We start from the raw sequence: 14,501 nt of genomic DNA, 5'->3' as shown, positions 1-14,501 counted from the left end.
CTGTGAAAGCTGCTGTGATATTTACCAAAATGATGACTGAACCAAGCAATCTGGTTTTATGAGCTCTGATTCCCCCACAGGTAGATATTTTCAAAGCAGAGGTACCAATTGAACATGACCAAAAAAGTACCCTGACAGTAGTCCTTGACTTCAGCATTGACAGAACTGATGAAAAGACTCAAACTATTAAACTACACTTATTGTGATCATTTCTCTCTCTCTCTCTCTCTCTCTATATATATATATATATATCTCAAATCATGTTGTACACCTAAAATGAATGTTAAATGTCAATTATATCTCCATAAGAAATAACATTTTAAAAAGAAAAGTTTCTAACACTAAACAAATTATTTTAAAATTAAATATGTTTGGGACTTCACTGGTTGCCCAGTGGTTGAGGCCCAGTGCTTTCAATTCAGGAGGCACAGGTTCCGTCCCTGGTTGGATCCTGATGATGCGTGGTGAGTCCAAAAATAAAGTATTTTTGATAGAGTCAAGTTAAGAGTGGAAGTATGTAAATATGTGTAACTGATTATCGCCTCCAAATTCCACTCTGCTTATTCATACGTGATTAAAAAAAAAAGTGAAAGTGTTAGTCGCTCAGTGGTCGTTGATGCTTTGTGATCCCTTGGAATGTAGCCCACCAGGCGCCTCTGTCCATGGGATTCTCCAGGCAAGAATACTGCAGTTCAGTTCAGTCACTCAGTCATCTCCAACTCTTTGCAACCTCATGGGCGGCAGTATGCCAGGCTTCCCTGTCCATCACCAACTCCTGAAGCTTACTCAAACTCATGTCCACTGAGTCGGTGATGCCATCCAACCATCTCAACCTTTTCCATCCCCTTCTCTTCCCGCCTTCAATCTTTCCCAGCATCAAGGTCTTTTCGAATGAGTCAGCTCTTCCCGTCAGGTGGCCAAAGTATTGGAGTTTCAGCTTCACATCAGTTCTTCCAATGAATCTTCAGGACTGATATCCTTTAGGATGGACTGGTTGGATCTCCTTGCTGTCCAAGGGACTCTCAAGAGTTCTCCAACACCACAGTTCAAAAGCATCAATTCTTCGGTGCTCAGCTTTCTTTATAGTCCAACTCTCACATCCATACGTGACCACTGGAAAGATCATAGCCTTGACTAGACGGACCTTTGTTGGCAAAGTAATGTCTCTGCTTTTTAATATGCTGAGCGACTTTCCTTCCAAGGCGTAAGCGTCTTTTAATTTCATGGCTGCAATCACCATCTGCAGTGATTTTGGAGCCCAGAAAAGTAAAGTCAGCCACTGTTTCCACTGTTTTCCCATCTATTTGCCATGAAGTGATGGCACCAGATGCCATGATCTTCGTTTTCTGAATGTTGAGTTATATGCCAACTTTTTCACTCTCCTCTTTCACTTACATCAAGAGGCTCTTTAGTTCTTTGGTTTCTGCCATAAGGGTGGTGTCATCTGCATATCTGAGGTTATTGATATTTCTCCCAGCAGTCTTGATTCCACCTTGTGCTTCATCCAGCCCAGAGTTTCTCATGATGTACTCTGCATATAAGTTAAATAAGCAGGGTGACAATATACAACCTTGACGTACTCCTTTCCCAGTTTGGAACCAGTCTGTTGTTCCATGTCCAGTTTTAACTGATGCTTCCTGACCTGCATACAGCTTTCTCAGTAGGCAGATGAGGTGGTCTGGCATTCCCATCTCTTGAAGAATTTTCCAGTTTGTTGTGATCCACACAGTCAAAGACTTTGGTGTAGTCAATAAAGCAGATGTTTTTCTGGAACTCTTTTGCTTTTTCTATGATCCAACAGATGTTGGCAATTTGATCTCTGATTCTTCTGCCTTTTCTAAATCCAGCCTCAACATCTGGAATTTCATGGTTCACGTACTGTTGAAGCCTGGCTTGGAGAGTTTTGAGCATTACTTTAGTAGCGTATGAGATGAGTGCCATTGTGCGGTAGTTTGAACATTCTTTGGCATTGCCTTTCTTTGGGATTGGAATGAAACTGATCTTTTCCAGTCCTGTGGCCACTGCTGAGTTTTCCAAATTTGCTGGCATATTGAGTGCAGCACTTTCACAGTATCATCTTTTAAGATTTGAAATAGCTCAACTGGAATTCCATCACCTCCACTAGCTTCGTTCGTAGTGATGCTTCCTAAGGCCCACTTGACTTCCCATTCCAGGATGTCTGGCTCTAGGTGAGTGATCATATCATCATGATTATCTGGGTCATGAAGATCTTTTTTGTATAGTTCTTCAGTGTGTTCTTGCCACCTCTTCTTAATATCATCTGCTTTTGTCAGATTCATACCATTTCTGTCCTTTACTGTGCCCATCTTTGCATGAAATGTTCCCTTGGTAGCTCTAATTTTCTTGAAGAGATCTCTAGTCTTTCCCATTCTATTGTTTTCCTCTATTTCTTTACACTGGTCACTACGGATGGCTTTTTTTAATCTCTCTTTGCTATTCTTTGGAACTCTGCATTCAGACGGGTATATTTTTCCTTTTCTCCTTTGCCTTTCACTTCTCTTCACAGCTATTTCAGGCCTCCTCAGACAACCATTTTGCTTTTTTGCATTTCTTTAAGCACTCAAAGTATTAAAAAGCATATATCTTTCTAATAAGCTATTCACTGAGTAATTATTAAATTACGGGCACCCTGCTAAGCCTTTTACATAGATTACACGACGTAGATTACATCCTGTTTCATCTTTGCAACTCACCAGGTAATGTGAATTTTACCTGCATTTTATAGCAGATAGTAGTTACATGAAATACCATATTGTATAAATGTCTACTAGGAAGAGCTAAACAGTCAAGTCACTCAAGGTTCCCTCCGCCCTTAGCCATTTTTGTAGATTTTAGCCTACAAACTCAAAAGAGCAAAGCACCGGACCTTTAGAATGCTATAATTTAAAAGATTTCTAAAAGATTTATTAAAAGATTTAAAAGATTGCTATAATTTTTAAAAATTGGAAGAAAAGTTATGACCAACCTAGACAGCATATTAAAAAGCAGAGACATTACTTGGCCAACAAAGGTCCATCTAGTCAAAGCTATGGTTTTTCCAGTAGTCATGTATGGGTGTGAGAGTTGGACTATAAAGAAAGCCAAGCGCCTAAGAATTTATGCTTTTGAACTGTGGTGTTGGAGAAGACTCTTGAGAGTCCCTTGTACAGCAAGGAGATCCAACCAGTCCATCCTAAAGGATATCAGTCTTGAATATTCACTGGAAGGGCTGATGCTGAAGCTGAAACTCCAATACTTTGGCCACCTGATGGGAAGAGCTGACTCATTTGAAAAGACCCTGATGCTCCGAAAGATTGAAGACGGGAGGAGAAGGGCATAACAGAGGATAAGATGGTTGGATGTCTTCAGCGACTCAATGGACATGCTGCTGCTGCTGCTGCTAAGTCGCTTCAGTCGTGTCCGACTCTGTGCGACCCCATAGACGGCAGCCTACCAGGCTCCACCATCCCTGGGATTCTCCAGGCAAGAATACTGGAGTGGGTTGCCATTTCCTTCTCCAGTGCATGAAAGGGAAATTGAAAGTGAAGTCGCTCAGCCGTGTCCGACTCTTAGCGACCCCATGGACGGTAGCCTACCAGGCTCCTCCATCCATGGGATTTTCCAGGCAAGAGTACTGGAGTGGGGTGCCATTGCCTTCTCCGCAATGGACATGAGTTTGAGTAAACTCCGAGAGTTGGTGACGGACAGGGAGGCCTGGCGTGCTGCAGTCCATGGGGTCGCAAATAGTTGGACACGACTGAGCGACTGAACTGACTGAATGAAAAGATTTCCATTCAAATATAGCTTCATTATCATTTTACAGAGAGTATACTTGCTGCTAAGAAGGAAGCCTCGATTTTTAAACCGGACGAGCAGGATCTAGTCTCTGTCCTTAAACTCAACCAGCGCCCAGGTCAGGCGCCCCGGACTCGGGAGAAATCTGGATGGGATCTTGGGACGCCTCGGAACCCACGCGGTCGAGGGAGAGGGCGGGCACTAGGACCCGGAGGGAGAGTGACAGACGCCCGCCCATTCCGGTTTTCCGGGTTTGGTGTGCTAGCAGCAGCCCTGGTCACGTGAACCTCCCGTCACGTGACAGCGTCGCTGGGGCCCACGTAGGGGAATGCAGAGCTGGTTGGGGTAGGGGATATAGGGGGCGGTGGGGCAAGATGGCAGCGCACCTGTCCTACGGGCGAGTGAACCTCAATGTGCTGCGCGAGGCAGTGCGTCGCGAGCTGCGCGAGTTCCTGGACAAGTGCGCGGGAAGCAAGGTGAGGGACAGTGCGCAGCGACACCGCCGTCCGGCCTGGCCCCATCCGGTCCCTAACCGCCTGGGCTCCAAGTGTACTAGCTCTCCTAGGGCTTCCAGGGAGGAGAGCTGGCGGGGACGATAAGTCGGGGAGAGGGGCCCATTGGTGGGGCTTCCATCCCAAACTACGCGTGGTATCGCTGTTGTTTCGTGGCTGCAGAATAAGCCACCGTGTTGTCTCAGCCCTTCGTGAACCAGCTTGTGTCAGGTGCCCCTCAGGTCCATAGGGGCGAGTCCGGTGCCCCCCGCCCAGTTCCTACCCGAGATATTGGAACTGGGGAGGCGGCCCCTCCCAGGAACGTAGCTGCACCAGTATCCATTCATTACAAGGATCATACGTGTCGTTATAGATCATATCCTCAAAAGAATTAACATGAACTACAACACCTTGCAATCTGCAGCTCACTTGAATTGTGAGAAGTTGTAACTACCTGAGATTTTTTAACGTCAGCTTACTTAAATAGTATTGTTTTTCTTGTTAGATGTTTATTAGCACCCAACTCACAATGGAATCAGAAACCACAGATCAGGAACTTCATAGGACTTCTTTTAAGTGGTATTACCTCTCTCCTCTCCCCTTAGGATTTATCAGTCTTCTTAAGTAACTGGCAATATAATTCTGGAGAAAAGAGGAAAATTGGGGAAACTCAACAGTTAGTATTAGAAAAAATAGGACTCCACGAGGTGGAGTGAGTGCTAGCAGCAATGGAGAGAAAACAAAAGCAGGCTAAGTCGTAGGCGCCCGGTTCTAGCTCATTAAATAACTCAAATCTGAATGAGATCATGGATTGTATCAGTGTCAATACCCTGGTTGTAATATCTATTGTACTATAGTTTTGCAGAATGTTTGCATTGGGGGAAACTGGACAAAGCGTATTGGGGAGTCTCCCTGTATTGTTTCTTTCAACTGAATATTTATAAATCTACAGATGTCTCAATAAAAATTTCAATTTAAAAAAGAAAGAAAAAGAACTGACACTGGAGTTTAGCAGTAGAAATGCTCAGAGGGTCCCAGAGCAATGCTCTGTGAGGTCGTTCAGTCCCAGGCTGGAGACCTGACTTCTTTATGCTGTTTATATTCAAGGTCCTAATATGGCCTTGGACATTTTTTTAAATTAATTAATTAATCTATTTTTATTTTTGTTTGTGTTGGGTCTTCGTTGTTGCCTGTGAGCTTTCTCTAGTTGTGGAGTTTGGGGGCTACTCTCTAGTTGTGGTGTACGGGCTTCTTACTGCCGTAGCTTGTCTTGTTGTGGAGCATGGGCTCTCTGCATACAGGCTTCATTAGTTGCAGCAGGCAGGCTCAGTAGTTGTGGCTTGCTGGTTCTAAGGCACGTGAGCTTCAGTAGTTTCAGCACGGGGGCTCATTAGTTGTGGTTCAAGGGCCCTTGAGCATGCAGACTTCAGTAGTTGCAGTACTTGAGCTTAGTAGTTGTGGCGCACAGGCTTAACTGTTCCAAGGCATGTAGAATCTTCCCAGACCAGAGATCAAACCCATGTTCTGTGCATGGCAGGTGGACTCCCATCCACTGTGCCGCCAGGGAGTCCTGGACATGTTACTTAAACTTTCTGAGCCTTTAAAATTTTTCTCTTGTCAAAATAAGCTTTGTAATACCTATATCAGAGGTTATAGTTTATAATTGAATTGTATGCTACTTATAAAATAGGAGGTTGTACTGTTGCATTTGGCAGTTTCCATATGGTTCAGTCTAATAATAATACCATGACACAGATACACAGCAAACTACAGTTTCTTGTTTCCTCTAATTGTTTAGTTGCTCAGTTGTGTCTGAATCTTTGCAACCCTATGGACTGCAGCACTCCAGGCTTCCCTGTCCTTCACCATCTCCTGGAGCTTGCTCAAACTCATGTCCGTTGAGTCAGTGTTGTCATTCAACCATCTCGTCCTCTGTTGTCCCCTTTTCCTTCTGCCTTCAGTCTTTCCCAGCATCAGGGTCTTTTCTAATGAGTCAGCTCTTTGCATCAGATGGCCAAAGTATTGGAGCTTCAGCTTCAGTCCTTCCAATGAATATAGAGTGTTGATTTCCTTTAGGATTGACTGGCTTGACCTCCTTGCAGTCCAAGGGACTCTCAAGAGTCTTCTTCAGCACCACAGTTCAAAAGCTTCAGTTCTTCGGCGTTCAGCCTTGTTTATAGTCCAACTCTCTAGTTTATACATGACTACTGGAAAAACCATAGCTTTGACTAGACTGACCTTTGTTGGCAAAATAGTGTCTCTGCTTTTCAATACACTGTCTAGGTTGGTCATAGCTTTTCTTCCAAGGAGCAAGTGCCTTTTAATTTCTTGGCTGCAGTCACTATCTGCAGTGATTTTGGAGCCCAAGAAAATAAAGTCTGTCACTGTTTTCATTGGTTTCCCATGTATTAGCCATGAAGTAGTGGGACCAGATGCCATGATCTTAAGTTTTTTGAATGTTGAGTTTTAAGCCAGCTTTTCCACTCTCCTCTTTCACCTTCATCAAGAAGCTCTTTAGTTCCTCTTCACTTTGTGCCCTAAGGGTGGTGCCATCTGCCTATTTGAGGTTATTGATATTTCTCACAGCAATCTTGATTCCACCTTGTGCTTCATCCAGCCTGGCATTTCTCATGATGTACTCTGCATATAAGTTAAATAAGCAGAGTGACAATATACAACCTTGATATACTCCTTTTCCTATTTGGAACCAGTCTGTTGTTCATGTCCAGTTCTAACTGATGCTTCTTGACCTGCATACAGCTTTCTCAGGAGGCAGGTCAGGTGGTCTGGTATTCCCATCTCTTGAAGAATTTTCCAGTTTGTTGTGATCCACACAAGATGGAATCAAGATTGCTGGGAGAAATATCAATAGCCTCAGATATGCAGATGACACCACCCTTATGGCAGAAAGCGAAGAACTAAAGAGCCTCTTGATGAAAGTGAAAGAGGAGAGTGAAAAAGTTGGCTGAAAGCTCAACATTCAGAAAACTAAGATCATGGCATCTGGTCCCATCGCGTCATGGGAAATAGATGGGGAAACAGTGTCAGACTTTATTTTTCTGGGCTCCAAAATCACTGCAGATGGTGATTGCAGCCATGAAATTAAAAGACGCTTACTCCTTGGAAGGAAAGTTATGACCAACCTAGATAGTATTTAAAAGCAGAGACATTACTTTGCCAACAAAGATCCGTCTAGTCAAAGCTATGGTTTTTCTAGTAGTCATATATGGATGTGAGAGTTGGACGGTGAAGAAAGCTGAGCACCGAAGAATTGATGCTTTTGAACTGTGGTGTTGAAGACTCTTGAGAGTCCCATGGACTGCTAGGAGATCCAACCAGTCCATCCTAAAGGAGATCAGTCCTGGGTGTTCTTTGGAAGGACTGATGTTGAAGCTGAAACTCCAATACTTTGACCACCTCATGTGAAGAGTTGACTCGTTGGAAAAGACCCTAATGCTGGCAAGGATTGGGGGCAGGAGGAGAAGGGGACGACAGAGGATGAGATGGCTGGATGGCATCACCGACTCGATGAACATGGGTTTGGGTAGACTCCGGGAGTTGGTGATGGACAGGGAGGCCAGGCGTGCTGTGATTCATGGGGTTGCAAAGAGTCGGACACGACTGAGTGACTGAACTGAACTGACACAAAGGCTTTAGCATAGTCAATAAAGCAGAAGTAGATATTTTTCTGGAATTCTCTTGCTTTTTTCATGATCCAGTAGAAGTTGGCAGTTTCATCTCTGCTTCCTCTGCCTTTTCTAAATCCAGCTTGAATGTCTATAAGTTCTTGTTTCACGTATTGTTGAAGCCCCCTTGGAGAATTTTGTGCATTACTTTGCTAGCATGTGAAATGACAATTGTGCAGTAGTTTTAACATTCTTTGGCATTGCCTTTCTTTGTGATTGGAATGAAAATTGACCTTTCCCAATCCTGTGGCCACTGGTGAGTTTTCCATATTTGCTGGCATATTGAGTGCAGTACTTTCACAGCATCATCTTTTAGGATTTGAAATAACTCAGCTGGAATTCCATCACCTCCACTAGCTTTGTTTGTAGTGATGTTTCCTAAGGCCCACTTGGCTTCGAAGGCCAGTGATTAAATCTTAAGTTTCCTATGACCACCACTAGCATTACTTGCCCTGATGCTGTTTTTTGGTTTTTTTTAAGATCCACACGATATAAATGTGACCAGAGCCAGTTACAGTCTTTGTTTATTCAGACTTTGAGGGCAGTAGTTCTACTACGTATAACTGCCATTTTCTGTTGATATTATTGAAATTCTTAATATTAACTGTAATGTTCGTTTCTTCCCTCTTGTAGGCAATAGTTTGGGATGAGTATCTCACTGGACCCTTTGGCCTGATTGCACAGTATTCACTGTTGAAGGTAAGTGAGCTGTTTGGGTTTAGTTCAGCGATTAATAACTCTGTACTTCAGCAATAATAGTAAGATTTTACATTTCTCCTGAGTAAATGGCTTGCAGGGCTGTTTGGTCTTTATAAACACAGATGCTAGTGTATGGCTAACATTTTGTATACAGTGATCCTTTGGTTAATGATTCTATATTGATTCTAATTACTCTCGTTGTTGTTGTTTAGTTGCTAAGTCGTGTCTGACTTTTCTGTGACCCTTTAGACTGTAGCCCACCAGGCTCCTCTGTCTGTGGGATTTCCCTGGCCAGAATACTGGAATGGGTTGCCATTTCCTTCTTCATGAGCTCTTCCTGACCCAGGGATCAAACCTGCATCTCCTGCATCGGGAGGGGGATTCTTTATCACTGAGCTGCCACGAAATCCAGCATTATATGACTGTTACCTGGTATCTTTGGTAGTTTATTGCGTTAGAGTCATTTACACTCAAAGACTGTCACAGTGACTTCATCCTGAAACCTTACTGTTAATATAGCTGGCTTTAGGAAATCTAAATTTTGAGAACAAAGCATTGATGTGCGTTGACTGGGAGTGTTTCTGATGTCCGAGTCTGACTATAATACGTGAAGTTGAGTGATTTTGTTAACCTTTTGTGTATGTGTTTTCTTAGGAACATGAAGTGGAAAAAATGTTTACACTTAAAGGAAGTCGTTTGCCAGCAGCCGATGTCAAGAATATAATTTTTTTTGTCAGACCCAGGCTAGAATTGATGGATATCATTGCTGAAAACGTGCTCAGGTATCTCAGAACTTATGTTTGCGTCAGTAGGAGTTAATCCTTCTAATGGTTTTAATGTCCTGAGCTTTTCATTGTAAACCGCTTCTCTTGCCAGTGCCTTGGAAAGTGGTCTTTTGCTTCTAGTTTGTTTGTTTTTAATATTTATTTATCTGGCCATGCTATGTCTTAGTTGCAGCACTCGGGACCTTCAGTCTTCATTGTGGCATATGGGGTCTTCAGTTGCAGCATGCAAACTCTTTTTCTTTTTTTTTAATATTTATTTATTGGCTGTGCTGGGTCTTTGTTGCTGTACATGGGCTTTTTCTAGTTTCAGAGAGTGAGTTCTACTCTCTAGTTGAGACGTGCAGGCTTCTCTTTGCAGTGGCTGCTCTTGTTGTGGAGCACGGACTCAAGGGAATGTGGGCTTCAGGTGTTGCCGCTCATGGGCTCCAGAGTGCAGAGTCTGTAGCCGTGGTGCGAGGGCTTAGCTGCTCCATGGCATGTGGGATCTTCCCAGACCAGAAATTGAACCAGTGTTCCCTCAATTGCCGGGCAGATCCTTAACCACTGGACCATCAGGGAAACCCATGCAAACCCTTCGTTGGGACCTAGTTTGCTGACCAGGAATCGAACCCAAGCTCCCTGCATTGGGAGAGCAGAGTCTTTAGACCCTGGACCACCAGAGAAGTCCCAGAAAGTGGTCTTTTAGAAAAACTAGGACAGACATGGAAAAATACAAGAATGGAAATAGGAAACTTGTGACATTGTTCAAACAGTCTGAGAGGATGGTCATCATATAACTGCATTCTTTTAGGACAGCTGAAAGTTTGGATATGTATCAGTAGAAAGGACCCTGGTTTTAAAAATGAACAACAACAACAAAAAAGCCCACCTCTAATGGTTATAATGATTACAAGGTGCTTGAATTTCATAAGCAAAATAAGAGCTGATTAAAATTTAATATAGCATCCAGTCTAGAGAGGAAGTTCTCCTAGCCCCTTCTGTACTCTGTGATATAATCGATTGATGTGGCCCCTAAAATCTTAAAAGCCATATAGGCTATTTTGAGAAGTCCATTGTCAAGGAGAGGAGAAAGAAGAGTCAATAATGAGCTTTCATTTTAAAATGAGTCTCTGTGGCTGCATTGGTTTGGTTAAAGAACTGTTTGTTTTCAATAAGACACAGATATCCAGTTTCAGTAAACCTCAGAGCTTTAATGCCCCTGAAAATAGTTAAAGAGGAAGCTAGAAAATGCACATACTGGCTATGAATCAATGTTGGTTTCCCGTCAAGGGAAAAAAAAAGAGCAAGAAAGTGACTGTAACTGTTTGGGTCTGAAAGTCAATGTCATATGTTTATCTCACAAGCATTTATTTAGTGCTTTCTGTGTGCACGGCAGTGGGGATAGAGTAAGTGAAATAGTTGAAGACTCTTGGGAGCTCATAAGCTAACAAGTGTTCCTTCTTTTGCAGTGAAGACAGACGTGGTCCAGCAAGAGATTTCCACATTTTGTTCGTGCCACGACGTAGCTTGTTGTGCGAACAGCGGTTGAAGGATCTGGGTGTTTTGGGATCCTTTATTCATAGGGAGGAGTATAGCCTAGATCTCATTCCTTTTGATGGGGATCTCTTATCCATGGAATCAGAGGGTGCATTCAAAGTAAGTTTGGCATTTTCTGTTTCAATGTCAGGCTGTGATTTTTGCCAGATTTATGAGCTTGACAGTCATTTTCAGGGGTACAGCAGAATGATTCAGTATTTTTGCAGATTATATTCTGTTATGGGTTATTATATTAGGTATAGTTCCATGTGCTGTACAGTATATCCTTGTAGCTTTTTTTTTGTCCTAGTTGGTATCTGTTAGTCCCATACCCCTAATTTGTCCCTCCCTTCTTCCATGCCCCACTAGTTTCTTGTCTTTTCTTTTTTTGGATGGGGGGCGGTGAAGTAGAAAAGAATAGCTTTATTGCTTTGCCAGGCAGAAGGGGCCACAGTGGGCTAATGCCCTCAAAATTGTGTGTCCCCTACTGGGGGGAATAGTGAGGAATTTTATAGCAATGGTCCAAAGAGGGAGTGATCAGCTTGTGGACACTCTTCTGATTGGTCAGTGGTGAGGTAAGTGGGAGTCAGCATCATCAGCCTTCTGATTCCAGCCCGTCTGGAGCCTGCGTGCTTATGAGCAGCATACAGTTAACTTCTGCCACCTGGTGGGGGTGTCAGTATCTGGTGTCTGGACTTACTGAGGCTCAGGTTTTTTACGTCTCAGCACAGAAGGAATTCAGTGAGAAGCAAAGGGATAGGCAAGAAGTAGATTTATTAATATACGACACTTGTAAGAGATGCAAGCGGGCAGGCAAGGGAGCTCTGCCACCACTAGTTGGTGTTCTATGTCTGTAAGTCTGTTTCTGTTTTGTGTATACATTCATGGTATTATCTTTTTAGATTCCACATATGAGTGATATCACATAGTGTTTGTCTTTCTCTGTCTTATCTCACTAAGCATAATATTCTCTAGGTCTATCCATGTTGCTACAAATGGCACTATTTCATTCTTTTTTAATGGATGAGTAATATTCCATTGTACACTTGCTAAGTTGCTTCAGTTATATGCAACTCTCTGTGACCTTTTGGACCGTAGCTCTCCAGGCTCCTCTATCCATGGAATTCTCCAGGCAAGAACACTGGAGTGGGTTGCCACACCCGCCTCCAAGGGATCTTCCCAACCCAGGGATTGAACCCATGTCTCCTGCATTGGCAGGCGGGGTCTTTACCACTAGTGCCATCTGGGAAGCCCAATATTCCATTGTGTGTGTGTGTGTGTGTACAGATACACACACACACACACACCCATATCTTCATAATCCATTCATCTGTTACTGAGCACTTGAGTCGCTTCCATGTCTGTTGTAATTAGTACTCTTATGAATGTTGGGGTACATACAGTGTCTTTTCAAATTAGTGTTTTTGTTTTTTGCAGATATATATCCAGGAGTGGGATTGCTATTTCATATGGCAATTCTATTTTTAGTTTTTTAAGGAACCTTCATACTGTTTTCCATTGTGGCTGCACCAATTTATATTCCCACCAGTAGTGTAGGAGGGTTCCCTTTTCCCTTTTTTCCATACCCCCTCCAGCATTTATTATTTGTAGACTTTTTAATGATGGCCATTCTGACTGGTGTAAGGTGGTACCTCATTGTAGTTTTGATTTGCATTTTTCTAATAATTAGTGACATTGATCATCTTTTCATGTACCTACTGGCCATCTGTATGTCTTCTTTGTAGAAATGTCCATTTATGCCTTATGCTTACTTTTTTTTATTGGGTTTATTTTTTTGTTATTAAATTGTATGAGCTGTTTGTATATTTTGGAAATTAAGCCCTTGTCCATCGCTTTGTTTGCAAATATTTTCTCCCAGTTCATACGTTGTCTTCATTTTGTTTATAGTTTCCCTTGCTTTTCAAAAGCTTATAAATTTGATTAGGTCCAATTTGTTTATCTTTGCTTTTATTTCTATTGCCTTGGGAGACCTAAGAAAACATTGGTATGATTTATGTCAGAGAATGTTTTGCCTGTATTCTCTTCTAGGAGTGTTATGGTGTCATGTCTTACATTTAAGTAAACATGGCACTGTTTAAAAAATTTTTATTGGTTGATTTATATTTTTGGCTGCAGGGGGTCTTCGTTGCTCCACACTAGGGGGCATTAAAAAATTTTTACTGGCTGATTTGTATTTTTGACTGCAGTGGGTCTTCCTTGCTCCACTAGGGGGCTAGTTGCAGCAAGTGGGGGCTGCTCTCCAGTTGTCTCTTGACTTGGTTTATGGTAGTTTTTGCTATGTGTACTTTCTTTTTTTTTTAAGTATATTGTGTACTCAGATGAGTGCACAAATCATGAATATAAAGTTTGATGGATTTTCACAAAGTGAACACACCTGGGACTCGGCTAAAAAAAAAAAACGCTACCAGTATCCCAGAATGTCTGCTTTTGCCATTTCTAGTTACTGCCCACCCTGTGTGTGTTTTCTTACTGTAATCATGTTTATCTGTGTTTCCTTCTTTGAATTTTGCATATGTGACAGTGATCCTACTAGTCTGGAGACTAGAACTTTTGAGAAGCACTGGTGTTGTGCCCAAAATTATTTGAAACTTTTTCTTCTGTATTATGTTTTTACTGTGATCACCATCTTCAAAGAGTTAACCTGAGGAAGAACTCAGTGGCACCCCTGATGAATTTTATAACCACGAGAGTTTCTTGGCTCTTTTTTTAAAGTCATGTTCCTCGTTGTTTTGCTTACACCAAACCTCTTCCAATGGTGGTACAGATTTCTCCACCCACCCACCCCCCCAACGTTTTATTTGAAACATACAGAAAAGTTGAAAGTTGAAAGAATGGTACACTGAACACCTGTATACTCATCACGTAGATTCTGGAATTAACATTTTGCTGTATTAACTTTATCAGGTACCTATAATAGTGTACCCTGGTGTAATTAATTCACATCTGTATAATTAATGTGACTCGGTAGCAGCTGAGGAAAACTTGCCCTGGCATGACAAAACCTGCCCAGAGGAGAGATTTCCTGTTTATTTAACCGCTGGTTTGCAAGAAAGGACAGAATTCTTTTTTGCCAAGAATTTCAAGCCCTTGGCTATATATGTTTACTGAAGATTCTGTTTTAGAAATCAACGATTTTGCCTGGATAATAAAGCTAAGAATTCTACCTAATGTTAAATTCAAGTCCAATTTCTAATAGAGGTGAGGTAATTATACTTACTTATTGGATTTTAAACAGTGAGCATAATTAGGTTTTTGGTGTCTTTTTTTTTTTTTTGGCATCAGGAGACACATGTGGACCTTTCTGTGCTTTGGGGATATGATTTTGATCGTCTTGAAGATTGTACTGTACAGAATGTGGGAATTAGAGTTCAGCTGAATGCTCAGTCACAGGGCTTAAACTGTTTTGGCTTTCACTTGTACATGTAGGAATGAATACATAGAAAATCTGCCTCCCTCCTTTTTAAAAATTCCAAGATACTCTACTGTGTAAGCATGTGGGACTTTGGGGG

General features: G+C 42.2%; 1 protein-coding gene across 2 annotated transcripts in view; it reads left to right on the top strand.

The window, feature by feature from the left end:
- The first annotated feature begins 4,097 nt into the window (after positions 1 to 4,097).
- Positions 4,098 to 14,501, top strand: part of VPS33A (VPS33A core subunit of CORVET and HOPS complexes) — a 28,175-nt gene continuing 17,771 nt past the window's right edge. For both annotated transcript variants that reach the window (XM_081540134.1, XM_081540133.1), the window contains exons 1-4: positions 4,098 to 4,271; positions 8,606 to 8,671; positions 9,326 to 9,453; positions 10,905 to 11,091. In XM_081540134.1, coding sequence (XP_081396260.1) covers positions 4,170 to 4,271; positions 8,606 to 8,671; positions 9,326 to 9,453; positions 10,905 to 11,091 — 483 coding nt within the window. In that variant the 5' untranslated portion in view covers positions 4,098 to 4,169. The remainder of the gene's footprint in view (positions 4,272 to 8,605; positions 8,672 to 9,325; positions 9,454 to 10,904; positions 11,092 to 14,501) is intronic.

This window comes from Giraffa tippelskirchi, chromosome 11, assembly GCF_054371585.1.
Source record: "Giraffa tippelskirchi isolate mGirTip1 chromosome 11, T2T-mGirTip1v1.2.pri, whole genome shotgun sequence".
NCBI lineage: Eukaryota > Metazoa > Chordata > Mammalia > Artiodactyla > Giraffidae > Giraffa > Giraffa tippelskirchi.
The sequence above is the reverse complement of the archived record's forward strand: the minus strand, read 5'-3'. Positions and strand labels throughout refer to the sequence as shown.